The following is a 21,952-nucleotide window of genomic DNA, read 5'->3' as shown; positions in this document are numbered from 1 at the left end:
GTTAGGTTAGATGAGAAATATTTGCATGAGGATACCAATGTGCAGGGAGAACTTTCTTCTAATGTTTTCTATCGACTATTGAGTGAGTATGTTGAGACAATGGATGCAAAGAATTGTTTTGTGTGTACGCAGATTCCTTCACCAGTTGAGGAAGGAGTCACCTATCATAGCTTACCTCTAACCTACGGGATAAGTTGTAGTCTGTTACTAACAAGATTTTATAACCAGGACTCCATCCAGTATTTCTATTCCAACTATGATGTTGTGTTTTCGTTTGTCCCTATAATTAGGTATTGGAGTAGAGTGGCTAAAGATAATGACATAAAAATAGTTAGAGGTTTCTTCGAACCTTTATTAATGTTTGGCACAGCTTATGCGCATAGAAATAATTAGACACACTTGCTTACACCTTTAGAGACAAGCTTCTTAGATCATGCAGATGACAGGAGAAAAGCATTAAAAGAGAAATTAGGAAAAGGCTTAGAGAAAAGGACTTACAAGAATGATTATGCTTATAGTGCAATTAAAACGAAAGGGAAACCATCTTTAGATGCACAACACGTAGGGAAACTTTGTATATATAGGCCTAAATCGCACACTGACACTTTATTTGTGGGAACGAGTGAATTTAGGCATGTGTTTTTGTTTGAGAGTAAATGGACATTTATGTTGAATGGACAGGACCCTGCAATTCCAGGGATTTACTATATTTGTGGACTTAATGCTTATTACCGTCTTCCAAGAGGATGGTATGGGACATGTAATTTGGGGATAGTTTTCCCAAAGATTTATCAAATGGAGGATTTGGAAAAGTTTCCGAAAACGACTGAATTACATCATAAGAGACAGAGGAGGGAGTCCTCTTATGGTATAGTGGGAGATATATTTGGAGCGGTGATTCTTTCAGTGGGAGTCATTCTGAATTTGATAAAGATTCGAAAGTTGTCTACTATTGTGGATAACATACTGACAAGTTTTTCAGGGGGCATGATAGATACTGAATTAGCTGCTGATAGAGCTATGACTCTTCACAATCGTTTTGCTTTAGACATCTTTTTAGCGAAGGATGGTGGAGTCTGTAGAATAATTAATTCTAGGCATTGTTGTTCATATGTTCCAGATAATATTAAAGAGATAAGAGACTTATTTACTAACCTGAATCATGCAAGTGCTGATTTGAAGGAATTGAAAGAACCAGGTGTTTGGGATCAGGATGGCAAAGGGTTTGCTTCAGTGGGAAATTGGCTCAGCAACATTTGGAATGGGGTTCTATTGAAAATATTACAAGGGATATTAATTGTTGTGGTTTGTTTACTGGGGATATGGGGATTATGCAAATTATGCAAAAGAATTACATTGAAAAGGTCAGAGAATAATCAGAGGAGGGAAGAAAAGAAAAGGAAAAAACTTTACAGAACAAAGTTCTACATACATTAAAATTCTGCCTTTGATAGAATTGATTGGACAGACTCCAGAACAAACAGCACTGTTGGGCCATTGACAGAACATTCCTTCATTTTGTTATAAAACTCCATGGGCTAGACTTACAACACATTTTTGAGTTTGCAAAAAAAGTTTTTTTTAAATGCACAAAGACCAAATACCGATTCGGTAACTTGTTACCGAATCACAATTCTGGTTTGCGACCTAATACCAATTCCAGATTTGGAAGGGGCATGTTTGGGGTGTTACCTCCAAGTGGTATGTATTCATATTTTACCGACATCGACACATATCCAGTTTTCTTTTCAGGAAAACAGGTTGCATTTAAAGAAAAAAATGCTTTATCTAAAAGCAGTCACAGACATGGTGGTCTGCTGACCCAGGGCCAGACTGGGAACCCAAAGTAGCCCTGGCAAATTTTGTCAGACCAAGCCCCATAGGCTGCATAGCTAGCAAGCCTGACCAGCACAAAGGGGCTTGAGGGGATCTCCTTCCCAAGTAAATGTGGGGAAAAATGGCATTCTACAAAACCTTTCTCATTATACATTAAATTGCATTAGGCTTTAAAGCATAGTATATTATGGCCATACAGTGCACCAGGATATGGCAATCTTTATTGGAGTTCTTCAATGATCCCCTCACCATCACCCTCTAACAGTGGCTCTCATCTCTCTATAACCCCTCTCTCACATGTATTATATTGGTTGTATGGCACTTCTCTTACCTGCGCAGGATGCTGGAGTACTTTACATCACACACATACAGAGACAATGAATCATACATGTGTACATCAATGTATAGAAAATGTTACATAGGACGAAGGGGACTGCAAGGTGTAGGATTCACATGTCATCCATACTGGTAGGCATTTTTTAAGAGTCACTGGTGTGGGAAAGCATAAGCTCAGGATTCAGATTGTAACACAATGGTTAGGGTTGACTTTACTAATAACAATTCATTTCTACCCAAACAAACCCTTTTTAGCAAAATTAGGATAATCACATACTGGGAAGAAACATAACTTTCTAACATGTATCATGAGGTTTACATGCAGCTCTGATGGCAATTCATAGCTCACTGTGCTAGATTATGGTTGTCACTTGTGAACTGCACAGTAACAAAGGGAACTATGTGAAAAAAGCAGTATCTCACTGGACATTGCTAGTAAAATACTGTTCTGTGATCTGCATAATACATGTTCTTTGCAGCAGGCATATTAACCCTCTGTGCTACCTTACATGAGTCAAAACTGCCACTGGACAAAATTCCGATCTCTCTCCAGCAGGTAAATTAATCACCAGAGTTATCTTGGTACTTTTATTATTGCTCAAAAATTGTTGGATATACAAGAAACTCTGCAGTGCTTTTAAAACTGCTTCAGTGATTCAACCGCCCCCCATCCCCCAGTAATAAAATGCCCCCTGCACCCTTCCAGCCTCCCGGGGAAACGCTTGATTCCTGTTACTACCAGTCCAGCCTTGTACTGACCTCAGCAGGCCACCATCAATGTGATGGCTTTTATTCCTAGTGGGTCACAATTTGTGACCTATCTCATTAATATTCATGAGGTAGGTTGAATTGTGGCCCACTACAAAGCAGTAATTTCCAAAGTGACCTATAAGTACATAGGTTGCTTCACAAATTATCACACTGGTCCCAAAAATACTGGCCGCAGATTGCAACCAGTATTTTGCAACCAGTTCTACGTACATCTCGCTCCATATGCCTATGTGGGAACAGATGACTCAAGCAAATAAGCAAAGTTTATATTCAAAGATGCGAATCACAAATGGGCCAAATCAATGAATGCATTTTGGCACTTTTGCTAATTTCGTTCCTCGTACACATTCATTAGGTAGAAAATTATTGTAGTCTAGCCAACATTAAACTAATACATTTGGCACATACAAGTGATATGATCCAGCTGTCAATGACCTCAGTTTGACTGAAAAAATATTGAACACGATTTAGTTATGTACTGAAAAGAACTGTTTAAAATGTAACTTGTCTAAAACAAAAGTGACGTATTTTGCTTGCATCTTAGTTAGCAAAGTATTTTTTGATAACCTCCACACTGAACAAGTTAGAGGGTAAGAGGTCATTAAGTGTGCAGCACAGTAAATCAGTTGTGCTCCTTCCCTGCAAAATGTGCGAGCCTCTCGTTCTTTTTAGAGTCAGGTGCAGTGCTGGGTTTAGACTTGTGGAACCTCAGCTGGCTTTGCGGGTGTAAACCCTTAAACAAGGGCCACAGTGCAGGCAGGTCACAGTGCCACTTACATGCCCTATTAAAAGCAGGGTGACTAACGTTCTTTTTCTAGACCTAACACCATCATGTGAGTCACGATGCCAGGTGAGGCATGGTGGTGCCATGCACAATGACACCCACTCGCACAAGGAAAACTCCCTGCATGTCAGGGCCATTGTTCCTTTTTACTTTATGGGAACAAACTTCTTTGTTGAAAGTTTGTTTTCAGAAAACAAACTTTGCTGCGTGAGTGGTTCAAACGTAAGGCTGCTCAGCAAAGAATCAGACTCTTCAGTAGACCTGCTGATGTTATGGTTCTACTGAAGGCACAGTTATCAACCCCTCCCTGGCGGCCATCAGTAGACATGGAGGGAGGTCCTCCTCCACTGGAGAGGAGGCCATAGCTACCTGCCAGGATGTAAACGGGCCCCTACGTATATTTGAGTGTTAGTGTGGATTACAGATTGAAGTAGAACATACATCAGCAAAGATATTGCCCCCTTGTATGGGAATTATGTTTATTGTAAAAGATTTATGTTTGCATACGGTTGTAGATGGACACAGCAAATGCCTTGAAACCTTATTATATTATATTTATCAGATGAATTTGCTAGTGGTCTTCCACTGTAAATTTGGAATTTACTGACATATGCACTTTCCGTGCCCCATTAACAGCTCCCTTCCTGAATTAACATGCACACCCTTACCCACGACTATCTATATGTGCACTGTGTCAACTGAGTATGTGCACATGCACTTTCAGGATTGAGCTTTGGCCCGCTCATGAAGGTATTCTGTGATGCAGGCCCAGAGATTCCAAAGATCCCAATATGATTTGCATTCCCTTAGGAGACAAGCAACATCCAATATTCAACTAAAAATGCACAACTACACGACACATCAAACACTCACCTTTATTCATATATTGTGTTCTCAACCACATCACTGCACAAAACATCCTCACCATCCAGCTTTTATCATTCGACCTACACAACGGACACCTATGAAACCTTATTGCCCACAACTATTCCACCCACACCACAAACACAACAGTTGCATCACTACACCACACAACTTCAATCATATCAACCCACACAACACACTCACCATAATATTCCACCCCATGACTCTTGCTAATCAGCTCTCACTTAAACCATACACATGTAGCCAACATTGATGACAGCTTCACAGATCAGAACACCTTGCTTACCAAACCTTTTCTGTCATCAATGGCAAGTGCATCATAGATGACCTCTTAATCAGATACCAACCAAACATCCACAAAATCAATGGCGACAACTGCCATTCAAAAATTAACTCTACAAATCACAAGACTCAATTCTCCATACTACAATATATTCACCTAGATCACAGACCCAGCCCGCATTTCGCCCTCAGCAGTCACCTACCAATAAAACCATCACGGAATTCCATGGGTTCATATCGAAGTTTGACTCAACGTGTCATGCGTATATGGTCTCCCAGGGGAATTCACCATAATATCAAAGAAAGACAAATGCAACACATATCTTCACAGCATTCTTTGCCCTCTTTCCTAAAACAGGAAGGACCTGACCACCATGCTATTCTTATAAGCATAACAGTCAGCAAACCAATTTGTAACTCACAGTCCATACCAACAAAAAACACAAAGGAACCTCTAACATTATTCATCTCTCTCCCCCTCAGCACACACACACTCTCACTTATTCCCCTACAATGAAATATTAAACCATACTCATCTTGATACACGTCACAGCTTAACACCAACAAAGACGCACCTTTAGGCTTAAAAAGAAGACATCAAAAATTCTGACCCCCAAACACCACACAACGTAACAAAACTCAGCATTGCAAACAAATATCAAATATAACATCATAACAACGGATCCTGATTTCTACCTGAAACACATTCTTTCTAACAACATAGAAGTCTGATCCCTATTGAAGACAGTACCCAGTGGATAAATCCTCTATCATCAGCAGATATCTCCCATTCAGTAGAAGTCTTTTGGCATCAACCATGACATCAAGGACTACAGTATAAAACACAGGTGCAACATTGGTGCCAGAAATACCTTTACCAAAACCCTCACCCAGCTTCATTGACTCACTTACAGTCCAAACATCCTCTCACTTCCCATCATAAAAATAATAGTCTATCATTGATTCTCTAGAAGCCCTAATACCGTCCTACTTGCCATCATCAAAATAGTAGATGCAATGCAACTCCGGCAGCCTATTTTCAAGTCTACCAGATCTCTTCTGTCCCTATTACAACACTGAAAAATCAACTATCTGAGTAGTTAGTGATAGCCTCTGGGTCACTAAACAAAAGATACTTCTGCCTCCAAGTTCTCTTAGACTTTTCAGCAAGCTTCAAAATCACTAATCATGCCGCACCTCCCAGCTCTCTTCCCCCCTCAGCTTCAGTGATGCCATCCTGGCCTGGCATACCTTCCTTCAATTTAATAGTCTAATTTAGAATACAAATTCCTTAAAAACAACACAGCATAAACCAACTCATTCGACATACATAAAAATATAAGTACATGATGAATCAGTCATCTTACATAAACTTTACAAAATCGTAATACAAACAGCATAAAAATGTTCAAATCATCCACTTTAGGTGGGTGTGATATCATAAGTTAGTTTATAAGTAGATTGACAACAAGATGAACCCACCGAGACAGTATATTAGCTTAAAAAAGTTTCAAGTTTTTCTGTGGTTTCTAATAGGCAGGACAAGAAAACAAGACATGTGCCACATTTTCTTTGGGCTTTAAATGGCATATGGTACAATAACACTCCACATTCTCACCAGTATTATTTTTCCAGTTCATTCCAGTTCATTCTATATGCTCGAATATCAAGGACACTATTACGGATTTTTAGATAGATCGTTTTGGCTATCTGTGGACATAGTACATTCAGAAACTATTCAAAATGTGGGCTTGGTTTAATATCAATGGTTAGAAATGGGGTCTCTAATTGGCAGTGGTTTCCACCCTGTCCACGTAGGGACCCTCACTTTAGTCAGGGTAAGAGAGCCAGACAGTTCAGATAACCCCTACTCTCCCCCTCGGTAGCTTGGCTCAAACAATCAGGCTTATTTCAAAGGCAATGTGTAAAGTATTTGTACACACACAAACGCACACACACACACACACACACACACACTCACACACACATACACTCAATAACACAGTGAAAACACCACAAAAGTACTCCACACCAGCTTACAAAATAAACCAAAATGGAGTCAGAGTCGGGGGCCACAGACGTCAGTGACACAACACTCTGGACTCACTCTTCAGGGGCGAGGTGGCAGCATCGGGCCTGCATTTTAGGTTGAGGTCGTTGCAATCAGGGGGGAACACGGCTTTGGTGCAGGCAGTGGCGTGGGGTCAGAGAACAACACCAGTTGTTCTGGAAGTCACTGCACTAGTTTCTTCCTTGATGCACCAGAGCTCACTTCCAAGGGTCTAGGAACTGGATTCGGCACCACTTGGCAAGTCAGGCCTTTCAGCAAGTGAGCCCAGGTGCTGGCAGGTGAAGTCTATGATGTCCCTGAGACTTCTTAACAGGAGGCAAGCTCAGTCAAAGCCCTTGGAGAACCTTCGGAAGCAGGATGTAGAGACCCAAGCCCGGTCTTTTCACTCCCAGAACAGCACAACAAAGCAACAGCCAGAATGTCAATCCCTTCTCCATCATCCAGCTCTTCTTCCTGGCAGAATGACCTCAGTTCAAAAGTATTCTAACTCTGTGGTGTTACAGGATCAGCACTTATACCCATTTCTGTCTTTGAAGTAGGGAAACTTCAAAGCGAAGTCTTTGCAGTGCACAAAACCCTGCCTTCCCTACCCTGACCCAAGACACACTTCAGGGGACTGGAGACTGCTTTGTGTAACAGCAGGCACAGCTCTATTCAGGTGCAAGTGTCAGCTCCTCCACCACTGTAGCTCAGGAGGACCCATCAGCCTGGTGATGGGCCATCAGGATATGCAGGGCACAACTCATCTCCCTTTGTGTGACTGTCTAGAGTGAATGCACAAACAGCCCAACTGTCATCTTGACCGAGATGTGTATTCCACAGAGAGGCTGAGGCACAAAATGGTTAAGAAAGAAAATGCCCACTTTCTAAAAGTGGGATTTTATAACCTACAATTCCAAAACCAATTCCACCAAAAACTGTATTTTTAAATTGTGACTTCACAGGCCTCAAACTCCAGATCTCTAACTGCTTCCAATAAGAAATTACACTTCAAAGGTATTTCAAGGCAAATCCCATGTTACCATATTTCAGAGACAGGTCTTCCAATTTGGAAAACCAATTTTGCAGCATTTCATTATAAGAACATGTAAAACACACTTGTACATGTCCCACTTTTTAAATACACTGCACCCTGCCCATGGGGATGCTGAGGGTCTAATTTAGGGATGACTTACATGTAGTAAAAGGGAAGGTTTGGGCCTGGCAAGTGGGTGCACTTGCCAGGGCGAAATCGCAGTTTAAAACTGCACACACAGGCACTGCAATGGCAGGCCTGAGACATGTTTACAGGGCTACTCATTTGGATGGCAAAATCAGTGCTGCTGGCCCACTATTAGCATTTGATTTATAGGCCCTGGGCACACGTAGTACACTTTATTAGGGATTTACTAATAAATCAAATATACTAATCATGGATAAACCAATCGCTAATATATTTTAGACAGACAGCATATGCACTTTAGCATTGGATAGCAGTGGTAAAGTGCCCAGAGTCCTAAAGCCAACAAAAACAGGTCAGAAAAAATAGGAGGAAGAATGCAAAATGTTTGGGGATAACCCCACAAAAAGGGGCAGGTCCAACATCCATAAATTGTGCGAATAATCTCCCTAATCTTAGATTTTGATGTAAGGTGGTCAGAATATAATTCTTGTAGATTTTCGTTCAATTGCTTCCTAGATGACATTAGGAAAGACTCAGGGCTAGTTAACAAGGATCTTAAATCTAGCTTTGTTAGCCATGCCTCCACAAGCTGAAACCAGGGGTAATCAATGTATCAATCCTCAGAAATTCCCTCAATCCCTCTCAGGGTGCAAGCTCCAGACTGTCAAATCCTCTCCCAGAAGAGTAGAGGTTTTAGGGCCACTAAATGCCCTTCTAAGGGCTACATCATCAAATACTGTCTTAGGGTCACTAAATGCTCAATTCTTCTAAGGGCTACCTGATCAAATACTAATACAAGCAGTGTTCTTTTTGAGAGAAGTGAAAGAGACTTCCTAAAATTATTTTATCCTACTGTCAAATTATCAATGTTGTCTGTTCCCAAAGCTCAGATCCATAGAGGGCTGCCGCCTGTGCCTTGTACCTGTACACCTCAATAGCAGGAGAAATGGCTCTGGTTGTTGTGGCCTGCTGTTTCTTAAGTATGACCGCTGCACTATGTTAACAAACAGTTCTGCGCTTCTGTATATGTGGAGTTCAGGATAGCCTACTTTTGAGCATTATGCCTAGATATTCAAAACTAAAAGGTTAATTGAGGCTTTTCTGCTGCAAACATAAATTCCTCTTGTAGGTCCTGTGGGGTCTGATCACCATATATTTGTTTTTTAATTCATTTCCAAGCCTTTTTCCTCACAGTAAACATTACATTTATTAAGAAGTGTCTGAAAATTCCTTGAAGTTTGAGAAAAGTTTGAGAAAACCCCTTCCTTCAGGTTGTAGCTAATTATCATTGGCTAGATGCAAAAATTGTCTCAAACTGTGGCTTAATATTAACAAATCAGAAATGTCTCCTTGTGAAAGGCAATCTAATCAGACCGTGTTCGCACTGCTAAACGTCTTCTGTATCTTTATGTTAGGATTATGGCATCTGTTAGTGTGCCACTTTATTAAAGGAAAGATAGACTTGCTTAACTACTTACTGGTAACCTAAGCATTATTGGTTTGAACATTGTCAAGTTTATTTTTGATATTACTTTGAACACATTACCAGCTTAAAGAGGTCTTACCCTTGTCACACAAATATATGTTACTTGAGACAATTCTATGAATATTGCACTTTTAGTGACAAATTCTAACCTTTGGTGGTCATAAGTGATATGTATTTAATAACTTATTGGATTTCTCCTTTACCAAGAATACACAGACAATGAACACAGTAGTAAAGATTTAATGCAGTGGTGAAAAATGTCTGCCCTGGTTGTGGCAACATTCTATGCATTTTTGTTAGAAATGGGGTCTTTGGTTGACAGTCAGGTTACCCCCTGTTCAAGCAAGGACCCTCACTCTAGTCAGGGTAAAAGAGAATCACCCTCAGCTAACCCCTGCTTACCCCCTTGGTAGCTTGGCAGAGCAGTAGGCTTAACTTCAGAGCGCTAGGTGTAAAGTATTTGTACCAACACACACAGTAACTTAATGAAAACACTACAAAATGACACAACACAGTTTAGAACAATAGGAAATATTTATCTAAACAAAACAAGACCAAAACGACAAAAATCCGACATACACAAGTCAAGTTATGAATTTTTAAAGATTAAACTCAAAAATAGCGGTTAGAAACAAAAATGCTTTGATGAGATGTTAACACGGCATCGTGACGGAGTCGTTCCCAACAAGCCGACACCAGCGGCGCCGGACACGGAGTCGCGTAGACCCCCAAGAACAGTACCTTTGGTGAAGAGTGAAAACAAGCCGATGCGCGAAGTCGGGGATCGCGGCGTCTGTGCGAAACGTTGAATCCGTGCACTTTGAGCGGCGTCGGTCATGACGTGGTGCAGCGACTTCCACGGAGTCGCGGACTTCAGCGGGGCTGCAGCGGCGTCGGGCCTGCGGAGAGCGTTGCGTTCTAGCGAGGGTCACGGCGTCAGGTGCAGGCGGCGTTACCGGATTCAGCAGCGGCGTCGGTCCGGAGTCGTCCGAAGTCGATTTCCTTGGGTTTCCACCAGCTTTCCTTTCAAGGGCCCAGGGACTGGATAGGGCACCACTTGTCAGAGCAGGAGTCTCTCCAGAGACTCCAGGTGCTGGCAGAGAGAAGTCTTTGCTGTCCCTGAGACTTCAAACAACAGGAGGCAAGCTCTAAATCAAGCCCTTGGAGATTTCTTCACAAGATGGAAGGCACACAAAGTCCAGTCTTTGCCCTCTTACTCTGGCAGAAGCAGCACTGCAGGAAAGCTCCACAAAGCACAGTCACAGGCAGGGCAGCACTTCTTCCTCAGCTATCAGCTTCTCCAGGCAGAGGTTCCTCTTGGTTCCAGAAGTGTTTCTACAGTCTGTAGATTTGGGTGCCCTTCTTATACCCATTTTAGTCTTTGAAGTCACCTTTCTTCAAAGTGGACTCACACCTACTTGTGAAATCCTGCCTTGCCCAGGCAAGACATCAGACACACAGCAGGGGGTTGGAGCTGGCATTGTCAGAGGCAGGCACAGTCCTTTCAGATGAGAGTGACCACTCCACCCCTCCCTCCTAGCAGAGATGGCTAATCAGGAAATGCAGGTTACACCCCAGCTCCCTTTGTGTCACTGTCTGGTGTGAGGTGAAAAACAACCCAACTGTCAAACTGACCCAGACAGGGAATCCACAAACAAGGCAGAGTCACAGAATGGTTTAAGCAAGAAAATGCTCACTTTCTAAAAGTGGCATTTTCAAACGCACAATCTTAAAATCAACTTTACTAAAAGATGTATTTTTTAATTGTGAGTTCAGGGACCCCAAACTCCACATGTCCATCTACTCTCTAGGGGAATCTACACTTTAATCATATTTAAAGGTAGCCCCCATATTATCCTATGAGAGAGACAGGCCTTGCAACAGTGAAAAACGAAATTGGCAGTATATCACTGTCAGGACATATAAACCAAATCACTATGGCGGTCATTCTGACTCTGGCGGGCGGCGGTTGCCACGCGGCCAAAATACCGCTTCCCCTATTCTGACATTCCCGCTGGGCCGGCGGGCTCTAAGCAAGTTAGCGCCCGCCGGCCCAGCGGGAATGAGGGCCGCAACACAGGAGCCGGCTCCGAATGGAGCCGGCGGTGTTGCGGCGGTGCGACGGGTGCAGTTGCACCCGTCGCGCTTTTCACTGTCTGCTAAGCAGACAGTGAAAAGCTTCATGGGGCCCTGTTAGGGGCCCCTGCACTGCCCATGCCAGTGGCATGGGCAGTGCAGGGGCCCCCAGGGGCCCCAAGACACCCGTTCCCGCCAGCCTCTTCCTGGCGGTGACAACCGCCAGAAACAGGCTGGCGGGAAGGGGGTCAGAATCCCCAGCAGCGCTGCCCTGGCGGATTCGCCCAGCCGGGGGAAAAACGGCGGGAAACCGCCGGCCCCGGTTTTCTGACCGCGGCTTTACCGCCGCGGTCAGAATGGGCTTGGAAGCACCGCCAGCCTGTTGGCGGTGCTTCCGTCATTCGCGGCCCTGGCGTTCAAAGACCGCCAGGGTCAGAATGACCCCCTATATGTCCTACCTTATCCATACACTGCACCCTGCCATTGGGGCTACCTAGGGCCTACCTTAGGGGTGCCTTACATGTAAGAAAAGGGAAGGTTTAGGCCTGACAAGTGGGTACACTTGCCAAGTCGAATTTACAGTGTACAAAATACACACACATACACTGCAGTGGCAGGTCTGAGACAGGATTACAGAGCTACTTACGTGGGTGGCACAACCAGTGCTGCCGGGCCACTAGTAGCATTTGATTTACAGGCCCTGGCACCTATAGTGCACCTTACTAAGGACTTACTAGTAAATCAAATAGGCCAATCATGGATAAACCAATTACATACAATTTACACGGAGAGCATATGCACTTTAGCACTGGTTAGCAGTGATAAAATGCTCAGAGTTGAAAAGCCAACAGTGACAGGTCCGAAAAAATAGGAGGCAGGAGGCAAAAAGATTCGGGATGACCCTGCATAATCAAAAGTCCAACAATTTTAATTTAACATTTTGGAATGTCAGCATAACTGAGAAACAAGCTGGCACTGTGCATTATGACTAGGTAGAGGGCAATTCAAGATGTTGTTCAAATGAATAGGTGTTGTGAAGGAGGGTGCAGGGAGTTTTCACAGTACTGACCGGAGACATAAGGAGCTTGAATGCTCCTTACTATTTGTATGACTATGGTGCTAATTGAATGGTTGGTTCATTAGCTTTTTTTATCAGACGTAATGGAGTAGGACAGCATTATTAGTATATGTTGCTTAAATCCTAGGTCCATAGTTTGAGAAGGCTTGTCATCTGATCCTTTCCTTTTTTCTATTCAGTCCTAAAGATGTACAAGATAATGTGATAATCAAGGGCGCAAATACACAGATCAATCGGGGTGGAGCAATTTAGTCTTAGTTCTTTATGAGACAATATTGGTCAATGTGTTTGAGGTGCAGCAGCACTTTTGTTCCTTTCCCATCATAAAAAGAAATCATCATGTTTAAGGAATGTATTGGTCTTCAAATATTATTTCAGTAAGATTCAATTTCCATGCTGCATAACATATGTTCTCTTTTGTGTGTTACTCTTTTCCTAGCTGCTCGACATGTGCACGCATCGTTTTGTGCTTCCTTGGCCAGCTCGCAAACTCTACACTATTGATGGCTCTCAGATGCTTTGTCTGAGTGATATAGAAGCATGGGCAGTGAATGAGTGCTTCAAACAAAGTGACTTGGAAGAAAATGCCACAGAAGAAAGTGTCCTCCCTGGTGATGAAGAAGGTAACAATCAGTATCTTCCCTTTTAAATAGAGAAACACAAAGATCATATCTGGACAGATTAACAGATTCCAACTGCATTTGAAATTTTCAGGCAACCAAGACTCAAAATATCTGGTTAAGAGACGGTAAAAGTGTAACATGGTGTAACCGCCTAAGTGCTTCATGAGACAAATCATTTGATATAGGGGATTGTTAGAACTTGGGTTTCTGGTTGGCAGACGTATACATTATTTTCAAGCACGAACCACAATCCTAATCAGGGTAAGTCACCAACACACCCTAAATTAACCTGTGCTCACCCCCTGGTAGTTTGGCACAGAGCAGTCAAGCTTAACTTAAGAGGCAATGTGTTAAGTATTTGTGGAACACTTTAAAAGGTAAACAGTATAAACACCACACAAAAAGACCTCACGTGACTAGAAAAATAAAGCTTAATTTAATTAACAAATCAAGACCAAAACAACAAAAATCAAAGAAGTAGAACATGAGATATGGATTTTTAATGAATAAACTGAAATATAGTGCTAAAAAACATAAAGCATGTGCCGGGGCTATCTGGTCGCAGTGGACCTGGTCAAATCTGAAAAGTCAGGCCGACTGTGATGGAGCTCTAGTCAGATACAGGGACCAACCTGGCTCACATCAAAAAACGACCTTGTTTGCGTCAACGGCAAGGAAGATGCGAGGAGGCAATGCATCGTCGTCGATTCTTGAGATGGAGGCGATGTGTCGGCTCCGAGCTGTGCAAAGTCAGTAATGCGTCAGAAATGGAGGTGATGTGCCACACCATCGGCAATGCGATGTACCTGGTCCCTATAGTAGTGGTAATGCTTTGATGGAGAAGCGCCGGTTCTAAGGAGCACAATGGTGTTGATTTGTTGAATCTTGGCTGGAGCAGTACTTTATACCCACTTTTATGGCAAGGGCTGGATTGGCACCACTTGGCAGGGCAAGACTCACATCTGGTAGAGTTCAGGTGCTGTAGGTGATGAGTTGGAAGTCTTTTGTGTCCCCTGAGACTTCAGAAAAAAGAAGGCAAGCCAGCAAGCCCTTGGAGTCACTTTGGTTCTGGGTTCAAGTGAAATGGGTCTAATCCTTCTCACCAAGACAAGGAGTGTAGCAGATGGCAGGTTAGCACAGCAAAAAGCAGTTCTTCCAGAGCAACAGTTTAGCAGAGTGGCAGTCCTTGTTCTTCACAGCACAGCAGCCCTTCTTCCTAGCAGAGTATCCACAGGTCCAGAAGTGTACTGAGTTGGTAAGGTCAGAGGTCCAATTCTTAAACCCAGTGGTTCCTTTGAAGTGAGAGAGAAGTGTTTTAAAGTGCACAGAGGGCCTCTCTTCCTGTGTTTGCTCCATACTCATTACAAGCCGTTGAGCAGTGCTTTATGTGAGGACAGAACACAGCCTATTCAGGTGTAAGTGTGAGGCTGTGCCCAACTCCTCTCTCCCATTCTGCCCAGGATGGCCTATCAGGATGTTGATGGCCCAACAGGCACACCTAAGCTCCCTTTGTTTATGGCTGTCAAGAGAGAATGCACAAAGCCCATCTGCCACCCATTCCAGTTGTGTATTGGAAACAGGCTGTAGACACACAGGACTAAGAGCAGGAAATACCAACTTTCTTAAAGTGGCATTTTCAAAAATTGTAACAATGAATCTGTCTTTGCTATTAAAGATGATTTATCATTGCAATTCCAAAGGTTTTTAAACATGACACATTGACCTCTCTCCCATTCAGGAATTACAGTTTATTAAATGTAATAAGGAATTCCCCAGTGTTATTGTATGAGAGGGGTAGGCTGCACAGTAGTGAAAATGAATTTGAGAGTTTTTCACTACCAGGACATGTAAAACTTAAACGTATATGTCCTTCCTTTTAATTACAGAGCAATCTGACATATGGGCTATCAAGGAACTACCTTAGGAGTGACATATATGTAATAAAAGAGGAGTTTAATGCTTGCAAGGGGTTTTAAATGCCAAGTCGACATGGTAGTGTAACACTGCATTCAGGCTGCAATGGCAGGCCTGGGACACATTTTAAAGTGCTACCTAAGTGGTTGGCACCGGCAGTTCTGCAGGCCCACTAGTAGCATTTAATTTACAGGCCCTGGACACAAACTAGGGACCCATAAGTAAATTAAATATGACAATTAGGTATATACCAATTAAACCATATTTTAGGGAGAGAGCACACATGCAGTTTAGCACTGATTAGCAGTGGTAAAGTTCACAGAGTCATTGGGCCAACAAAAATGAATTCAGCAAAAAGTGGAGGGGAAAAGGCAAACAGCTTGGGGGTGTCACTGCAGAGAGGGCCTTTTCCAACAGGGATGTTAATAGTAAGTTTAAAAATTGTTGTTTTGACCCCACAAAGTTTCTATGATTGTTTTTTTCTCAGCCCCCTAAGCGTGGCGTGTTTCACATCAGACTAGACCATTCACATTAGGTGATGTGTTTATCTTAGACCTGTCATCCTTGGCATGGTTCTCCCCTAACATTTTTTGCCTTCAACCCTGCTGTTTTGCTGACTTCGGTTTTGCTGGCTTTAGTACTCTGTACACTTTACCACCACTAACCAGTGTTAAAGTGCCAATGACCTCTCCTTCTAACATGGTAGAATTGACTCACACTCAACTGACACACCTAATTTATTTGTAAGTCACTAGTAAAGTGGTACCACATGCTCTCACAGCCTGTAAATAAAATGCTACTCATGGACCTTGAGCACTGATTGTGCCACCCAATGGGTAGTCTTTTAAACATGTTTCAGGCCTGCCATTGCAGCCTGTAATTGCAGATTTTAAGCTGCCATTATGACCTGGCAAAATAGACCTTTTGCCAGACCTAAACCTCCCATTTTAATACATATAAGTCACCCCTAGGGTATCCCACGCATAGCCCAGAGGGCAGGTTTCAGTGCATTTAAAATGTAGAACATGTACTTTTACGTTTTACATGTCCTTGCAGTGAAAAACTCCTAAAGTTGTTTTTCTACTACTTTAAAGCCTACCTCTCCCATAGGATAATGTGGGATAACATTGGAGCAAACAAGCCTGTAACCTTTATCATTGGCTTCTTATCATAAGCAAATCACACCTACTGTGTTGGTTCATAAGTCTCCCCACACGTCAACCATCTGGTATACTATAACCATCAGGTATACTATAATAAAGCTAAACGTTCAAAGTACAATTGACAAAACAATAGAAAACCCTGACTTATAGTGCTTAATAAGGACTACACTAGTGCAAATTGTCTATCCCCATGATTTCTTCAGGTGGGTCACCAGCAACAAAACCCTTGCCTACTGCAGTAACCTTGGGGATTCCATGTAACAAAATGCCTGCCTACAAGCTTTAGCAGTGTAACAACAGTCCACCCTTTAATGCTGTAAAGCCTACATGCTTTTTCATACATCTAAAGAATCTGAAATAATGTGTTTCCCAGTGAATAGACAAGGTTTCTGCCCTTTACCAATGACTTGACACTATATACAGCCCTGGCCTACAGACGTGCACAGAAGCATACATAATTACAGCTGGCAAAACAGTATACAGCTCCTCTCAATAGGGCCTATAAAGAATCATGAGAGTGAAATTCTATTCACAGGGTTTGTGAGAGATTGTGACCAGCACACTAACCTTACATTGGTAATCAGTGAGATTACTTGTAACCAAATACATTTTTATGGTATATACCATACAATGTGACAAAAATCCACGGTTACAGACCTACTGGCTTTATCATATGCTTTTCACAATAAATAATCCAGGTCTACTGCCTTTGTAATAACTTTTCATAATAAAAAGGCCAGATATATGGCACTGGGAGAAATAGTCCCCTGCACACCAATCACACCTATAGCTGTTTTAGCTTATCATCATAATTAAGGCTCCCAGATTTCAATTTTCACTGATTTTTACAGATTAATACAGACAAAAAACAATATGTTTCCTGTCTGTATTTATTTTTAGAAGCAGAAACATACTGAAAATTGTGCTTCCTTTGAATGCCTGTTCATGTTGTCTTTCATGAATTCCAGGACAACAGCTGAGCAGGTAAACAGGTTCAGATTTCCCTAAATACAGGCAAATGCCAATATTTGTAGTATAATGCTGATATTTACCTGTGGGTGTAGTGTTTTGCTATATTTGTCAGCTTAGTTTGGCAAAATGCAACAGGGATCAAAGTATGAGTGAATGTTTGTCAGTTAAATATATTTTGAAATATACCATTTTATAGCTCCATTTATTCTCAAAACACACAATAAATATGGATACATATCAATAAGATGGCCATAAAATAAATATGGATAAATACAGACGGAAATGTTAATAAAATAAACACCATAATACTGGGACCCATAATCAGAGGCAATTTAGACTTATTGTACTGGGCATACATTTTCCCACAAGGCAACCATCGGGAATGCAGTCATAAAATTGCAAATGTACTCAAAGTTGGCAAAGCGAAATAGTATCTCTGCTAACAGGGCTTAACAAGGATTATTGCAGTACAAATCTTCTTGAAAAACTGTGTGATACCACTTGCAGTATGTATTTTCTATATCCTGGCTTGACAGCCCAGCTGCCGCCAGCCAATTATATGAGAAACACCAGAATCACTACGAGAGGCGATTTGGTTCCACCCACGTGTTGGGATCTCAAAGTACATGTATTGATAGGACTGAGTTTGAACTTTCAGGAGCACACATATTACATTATAATATTATTAAAGTGCCTCAGATAACTACAAAATGTACTGGGTATTTCTTTGGCAACAGAGCTGATGGGAGGAGGGCAGTCACTAACCTACATAGATTTTAAGTCTGGCATGACAACACAACTGTCCCTGGATCTGATATGATAAAAAAGAAGCTTTCAGAGTCCTACTGAGAGATAGTTTTAGGCCGCACCCACATTTTGGTCCCCTTGAGTATAGGGTTTGATGGGATGAATTTTTGTGCTTCCACTAAAAAGACTGTGTTTCATTCACTTTTTGAATTGTAGCAAAGTTTATACTCAATTCCGCAGCACTGAGTTAGCTATGCTGGTAAGCCAGTGATCATGGCTATAGGCCCGAGCAGTTTATTGGGAAATGTTGTGATAATGGCCCTGTCATATTTATTATGAAAAACATAAAGTTGATGAGCATTTAAGTGTGAAATGTTATTACTCTACATCAATATCTACGGGTAGGTATGGTGTTCCATTGAATGTCACAGATTACTGTGGTAGGCAAGGGTTTTGTTTTCACCCCTGGGAGTATCACTGTGATGCTTCTTGTTAGAGCCATTTTAGAAGGGTTGTATATTGGTTTTCAATATGTATTTGTCTACATATTTGTAATTTTATATCTGAATGAGCACTTGAAAAGGCCGGTGTTGATAAAATATTAAGCCAATATTAAGGGGGAAAGGCTTCAACAGTTCATTTGGAAAAACATGCCAGGTTTCATAGGTTTGATGTGTTTATTATGAAACATTTTGTCAAAGCCAGTAGGCCTGACCTATTTATTGTGAAAAGCATAAGGATGGATTATTACACTGTGCTAAAGCCTGTAGGCAGGTACTTAGTACATGGAATTTCACATATTAGTGTTGTAGGCAAGAGTTTTCGTGTGAGTGATCTTCTCAAACAAACTGAAGGTAGAAGGTATGCACTGCAACAATCCTTATTAGACTCTTTTAAGAGAGCTAGTGTTTTGCTTTACCAACTGCAATTTTGTATACGTTTGTACTTTTAAGAATGTCCCCTGAATGGTTGCCTTGTGGCAATGTTTATGCTCAGTACAATGGGATTATATTGGTTATGATGACAACCCAAAGATAAAGGCTATTTGTATGATTGTTTACTATGAAAAGATACAACAAAGGCAATAGGTCTGAAATATATATAGGCATTTAGGGGTGGACTGTTAAGATACTGAATTAAACCCTACAGGTTTTGGTACATATAATCTCATAGATTATCTTGGTAGGCAAGGGTTTTGGTGTTGGTTACCCCCTCTGACAAGCCCTCACGACAGCAGATTTATGCATTGTTCAGAGTAGATATTTTGAACATGGATGTGTTTAATAAGTGGTAACTTCCAATTGGGAAAAGGGAGACAAGTCAGGTTTGGTGTCTAGAGAATTGTAATTAAAAGTCCTCTTTAACAGTCAGATTTGTAATCACAATCCTGAAAATGCCACTTTTAGAAAGTTGGCATTTTTTTTTGTCATAACCATTTGGTGCCTGCAACCTGTTCCTGGGTCACATGACTAGGTGTAGCTGGCAAATCCTCTTTCTGTATGCCCAGACAGTAAGAAAAATAAGATAGGTGTTGGCAAGATGGGCCACTCTTTTTAACAAGTGAGGGAGCTTTCCACTTGCACATCACAAAGGCATTTCCTGAGACATCTCACAAAGGGATTGCCACTAGTCTATTGTGACCTCAGACAAAATGGGACGGGGCAGGGAGAAAGGGAATGCCTGACACCTCCCGGGGAGGGGGAGTAGGGAAAGGTTAAAACCTTTAAAAGCTTCCTTCACTTTTAAGTGGACACTAGGCATAAATATTGGACATCAGGCCCCAACTCTTCAGGATACTTCTGGACCTGACACAGAGAGGGACTGATGTGCTGCAAAAGTGTCACTCTGCTGGACTGTTGATCTGAAGAGCTGTTGCCCTGTTGTGCTTGCATGATGCCCTCTTGCCTGAGTGATAAGGATTGGACCTGCATCTGTTGAACCCATGACCCCAGGGTGGCTCCCAGGGCTAGTTGACTGGCCTAGTTGGATTTGACAGAATGCTCCTTGAATCTAGCACCTAGGCTCTGCCATCAGTGAGTTAGACTCTTCCAAGTAGTGTCACCCCAGTCCTGGACCCTTGGAAATGGACGTGAATGTGCCCTACCAGCCCATCCATGGATACAGCAGATTTGAAACGTCCCTTCTTCGGAACGGTGCAAACCTGAGCAGAACCTGAGCAGAACTGTCTCTAATGCATGGACTTTCCCAATGCAAGGACTTAGCATCACAGCTAGCAGCCCCATCAGAACCACCACTGCACAATGCATCCCTGATGCGGGCCTTCTTGTTGCAAGCTTCTTGTTGATTGCAGCCTTGATGATGAAGCAGGACTGTGCATCTCAAGTCCTGCAGCTTCTTAGGAATCAGTCAGTGTGCAATGCATCCTTGTTGCAGGACTTCGTATTGTAAGTCCTTCACTTGATGGCCTCCTCAGTTACGATGCAGGCCCTTGCATCGCAGCCTTGCAGCTCCTCTGAACCAATCAGGACCTTGAATTGCATTGGCCGCGTGACGTATCCTCAACGCGAGACTCTGAAACTCTTTGCAATCAGGTTTAAAGGTACTCTTGTTCAGTGGGCCTAACTGTGTTCCTGTAGTCAGCTTGTGCTCCATCGTGGTCGACCTGAAGTTGTGACTTTGTTCCAGTCTACTGCGACCAGATATCCACAGTTGATGCTGTGCTGTGTTTTCACTTTATTACTGTTTGAACTGCTGTATAAATGCTTAGCACATTGCCTCTAATTGAAGCCTGACTGTTCCATGCAAGGCTGCCAGAGGGTTCAGCATAGGTTAACCTGGGGTTTGCATGTGACTGCACCCTTACAAGGATTTTGGTTTCTGCTTGAGTAGGGTTTCACCCCCTCAACCAGTGACATCATTTCTTACAGTTTACTTAAATTTTTAAGCTTTGATTTGCATAATTTGCTATGTGGTATTGTATGGGTTTTGACATAGTAATTTATTTTAAACAGAAATGTAATTAGACAGCCGTTTATTGTAGGTAATATGGCTTTGTGCACATGTTTTCACTGTGTTTCACCACGAGTCTTTTGCTTCTTGCAGCAGGTGAAATCTTTCACTGAAACATGAAGGAAGTGTGGCTGTCTCTGAAACATATAATTCTGATGGGGGCCAATAACTCATTTAATGGTTTCATTGGAATGATAGGGTCACTGTTGGACCTGGCACTTTTACAGGGTCATTCCCCAGACTTCTTGCCTTTTGCCTCCTTATTTTTCTGACCTTTGTTGGCTGACGTTTTTACTCTGAGCACTTTTTTTGACTGCTAACCAGTGCTAAAGTGCATGTGCTTCCCCTTACAAAGTTGGTATGATTGGCTTATACCTAATTGGCATATTTAATTTACCTATAAGTCCCTTGTAAAGTGGTATCTCTATACCCAGGGCCTGTAAATTAACTGCTACTAGTGGGCCTGCAGCGCTGCTTGCGCCACCCACTGAAGTAGCCTGTCAAACCTTACTGAGGCCTGCTAGCGCAGGGCCTGTATGCACATTTTTCTGCCACAGGGATCTGGCATCTAAATTTACTTGCCAGACCCAGAACTCCCCTTTTACTACATGTAAGTCACCACTAAGGTACACTCTAGCTAGCCCTAAGGGCAGGGTGCCATGTATGTAGAAGGCAGGACCTGTGCCATGTTGCGTGGCCTGTCCTGGTAGTGACAAAGGGCCAGATGTAGGTAAGTAAAATTTTGCGACTTGCAAATTGCGAGTCTGACCGACTCGCAATTTGCAACTCGCAAAAC

General features: G+C 42.3%; 1 protein-coding gene across 1 annotated transcript in view; it reads left to right on the top strand.

Annotated features, from left to right (window-relative positions):
* Window positions 1–21,952, top strand: part of DCDC1 (doublecortin domain containing 1) — a 1,098,140-nt gene that overhangs the window by 983,106 nt on the left and 93,082 nt on the right. The window contains exon 32 of the mRNA XM_069223476.1: window positions 13,207–13,390. Coding sequence (XP_069079577.1) covers window positions 13,207–13,390 — 184 coding nt within the window. The remainder of the gene's footprint in view (window positions 1–13,206; window positions 13,391–21,952) is intronic.

The sequence above is a fragment of the Pleurodeles waltl genome, chromosome 3_1, assembly GCF_031143425.1.
Source record: "Pleurodeles waltl isolate 20211129_DDA chromosome 3_1, aPleWal1.hap1.20221129, whole genome shotgun sequence".
Lineage (NCBI taxonomy): Eukaryota > Metazoa > Chordata > Amphibia > Caudata > Salamandridae > Pleurodeles > Pleurodeles waltl.
Note: the sequence above shows the minus strand (reverse complement) of the source record. Positions and strands in the feature narration are given on the sequence as shown.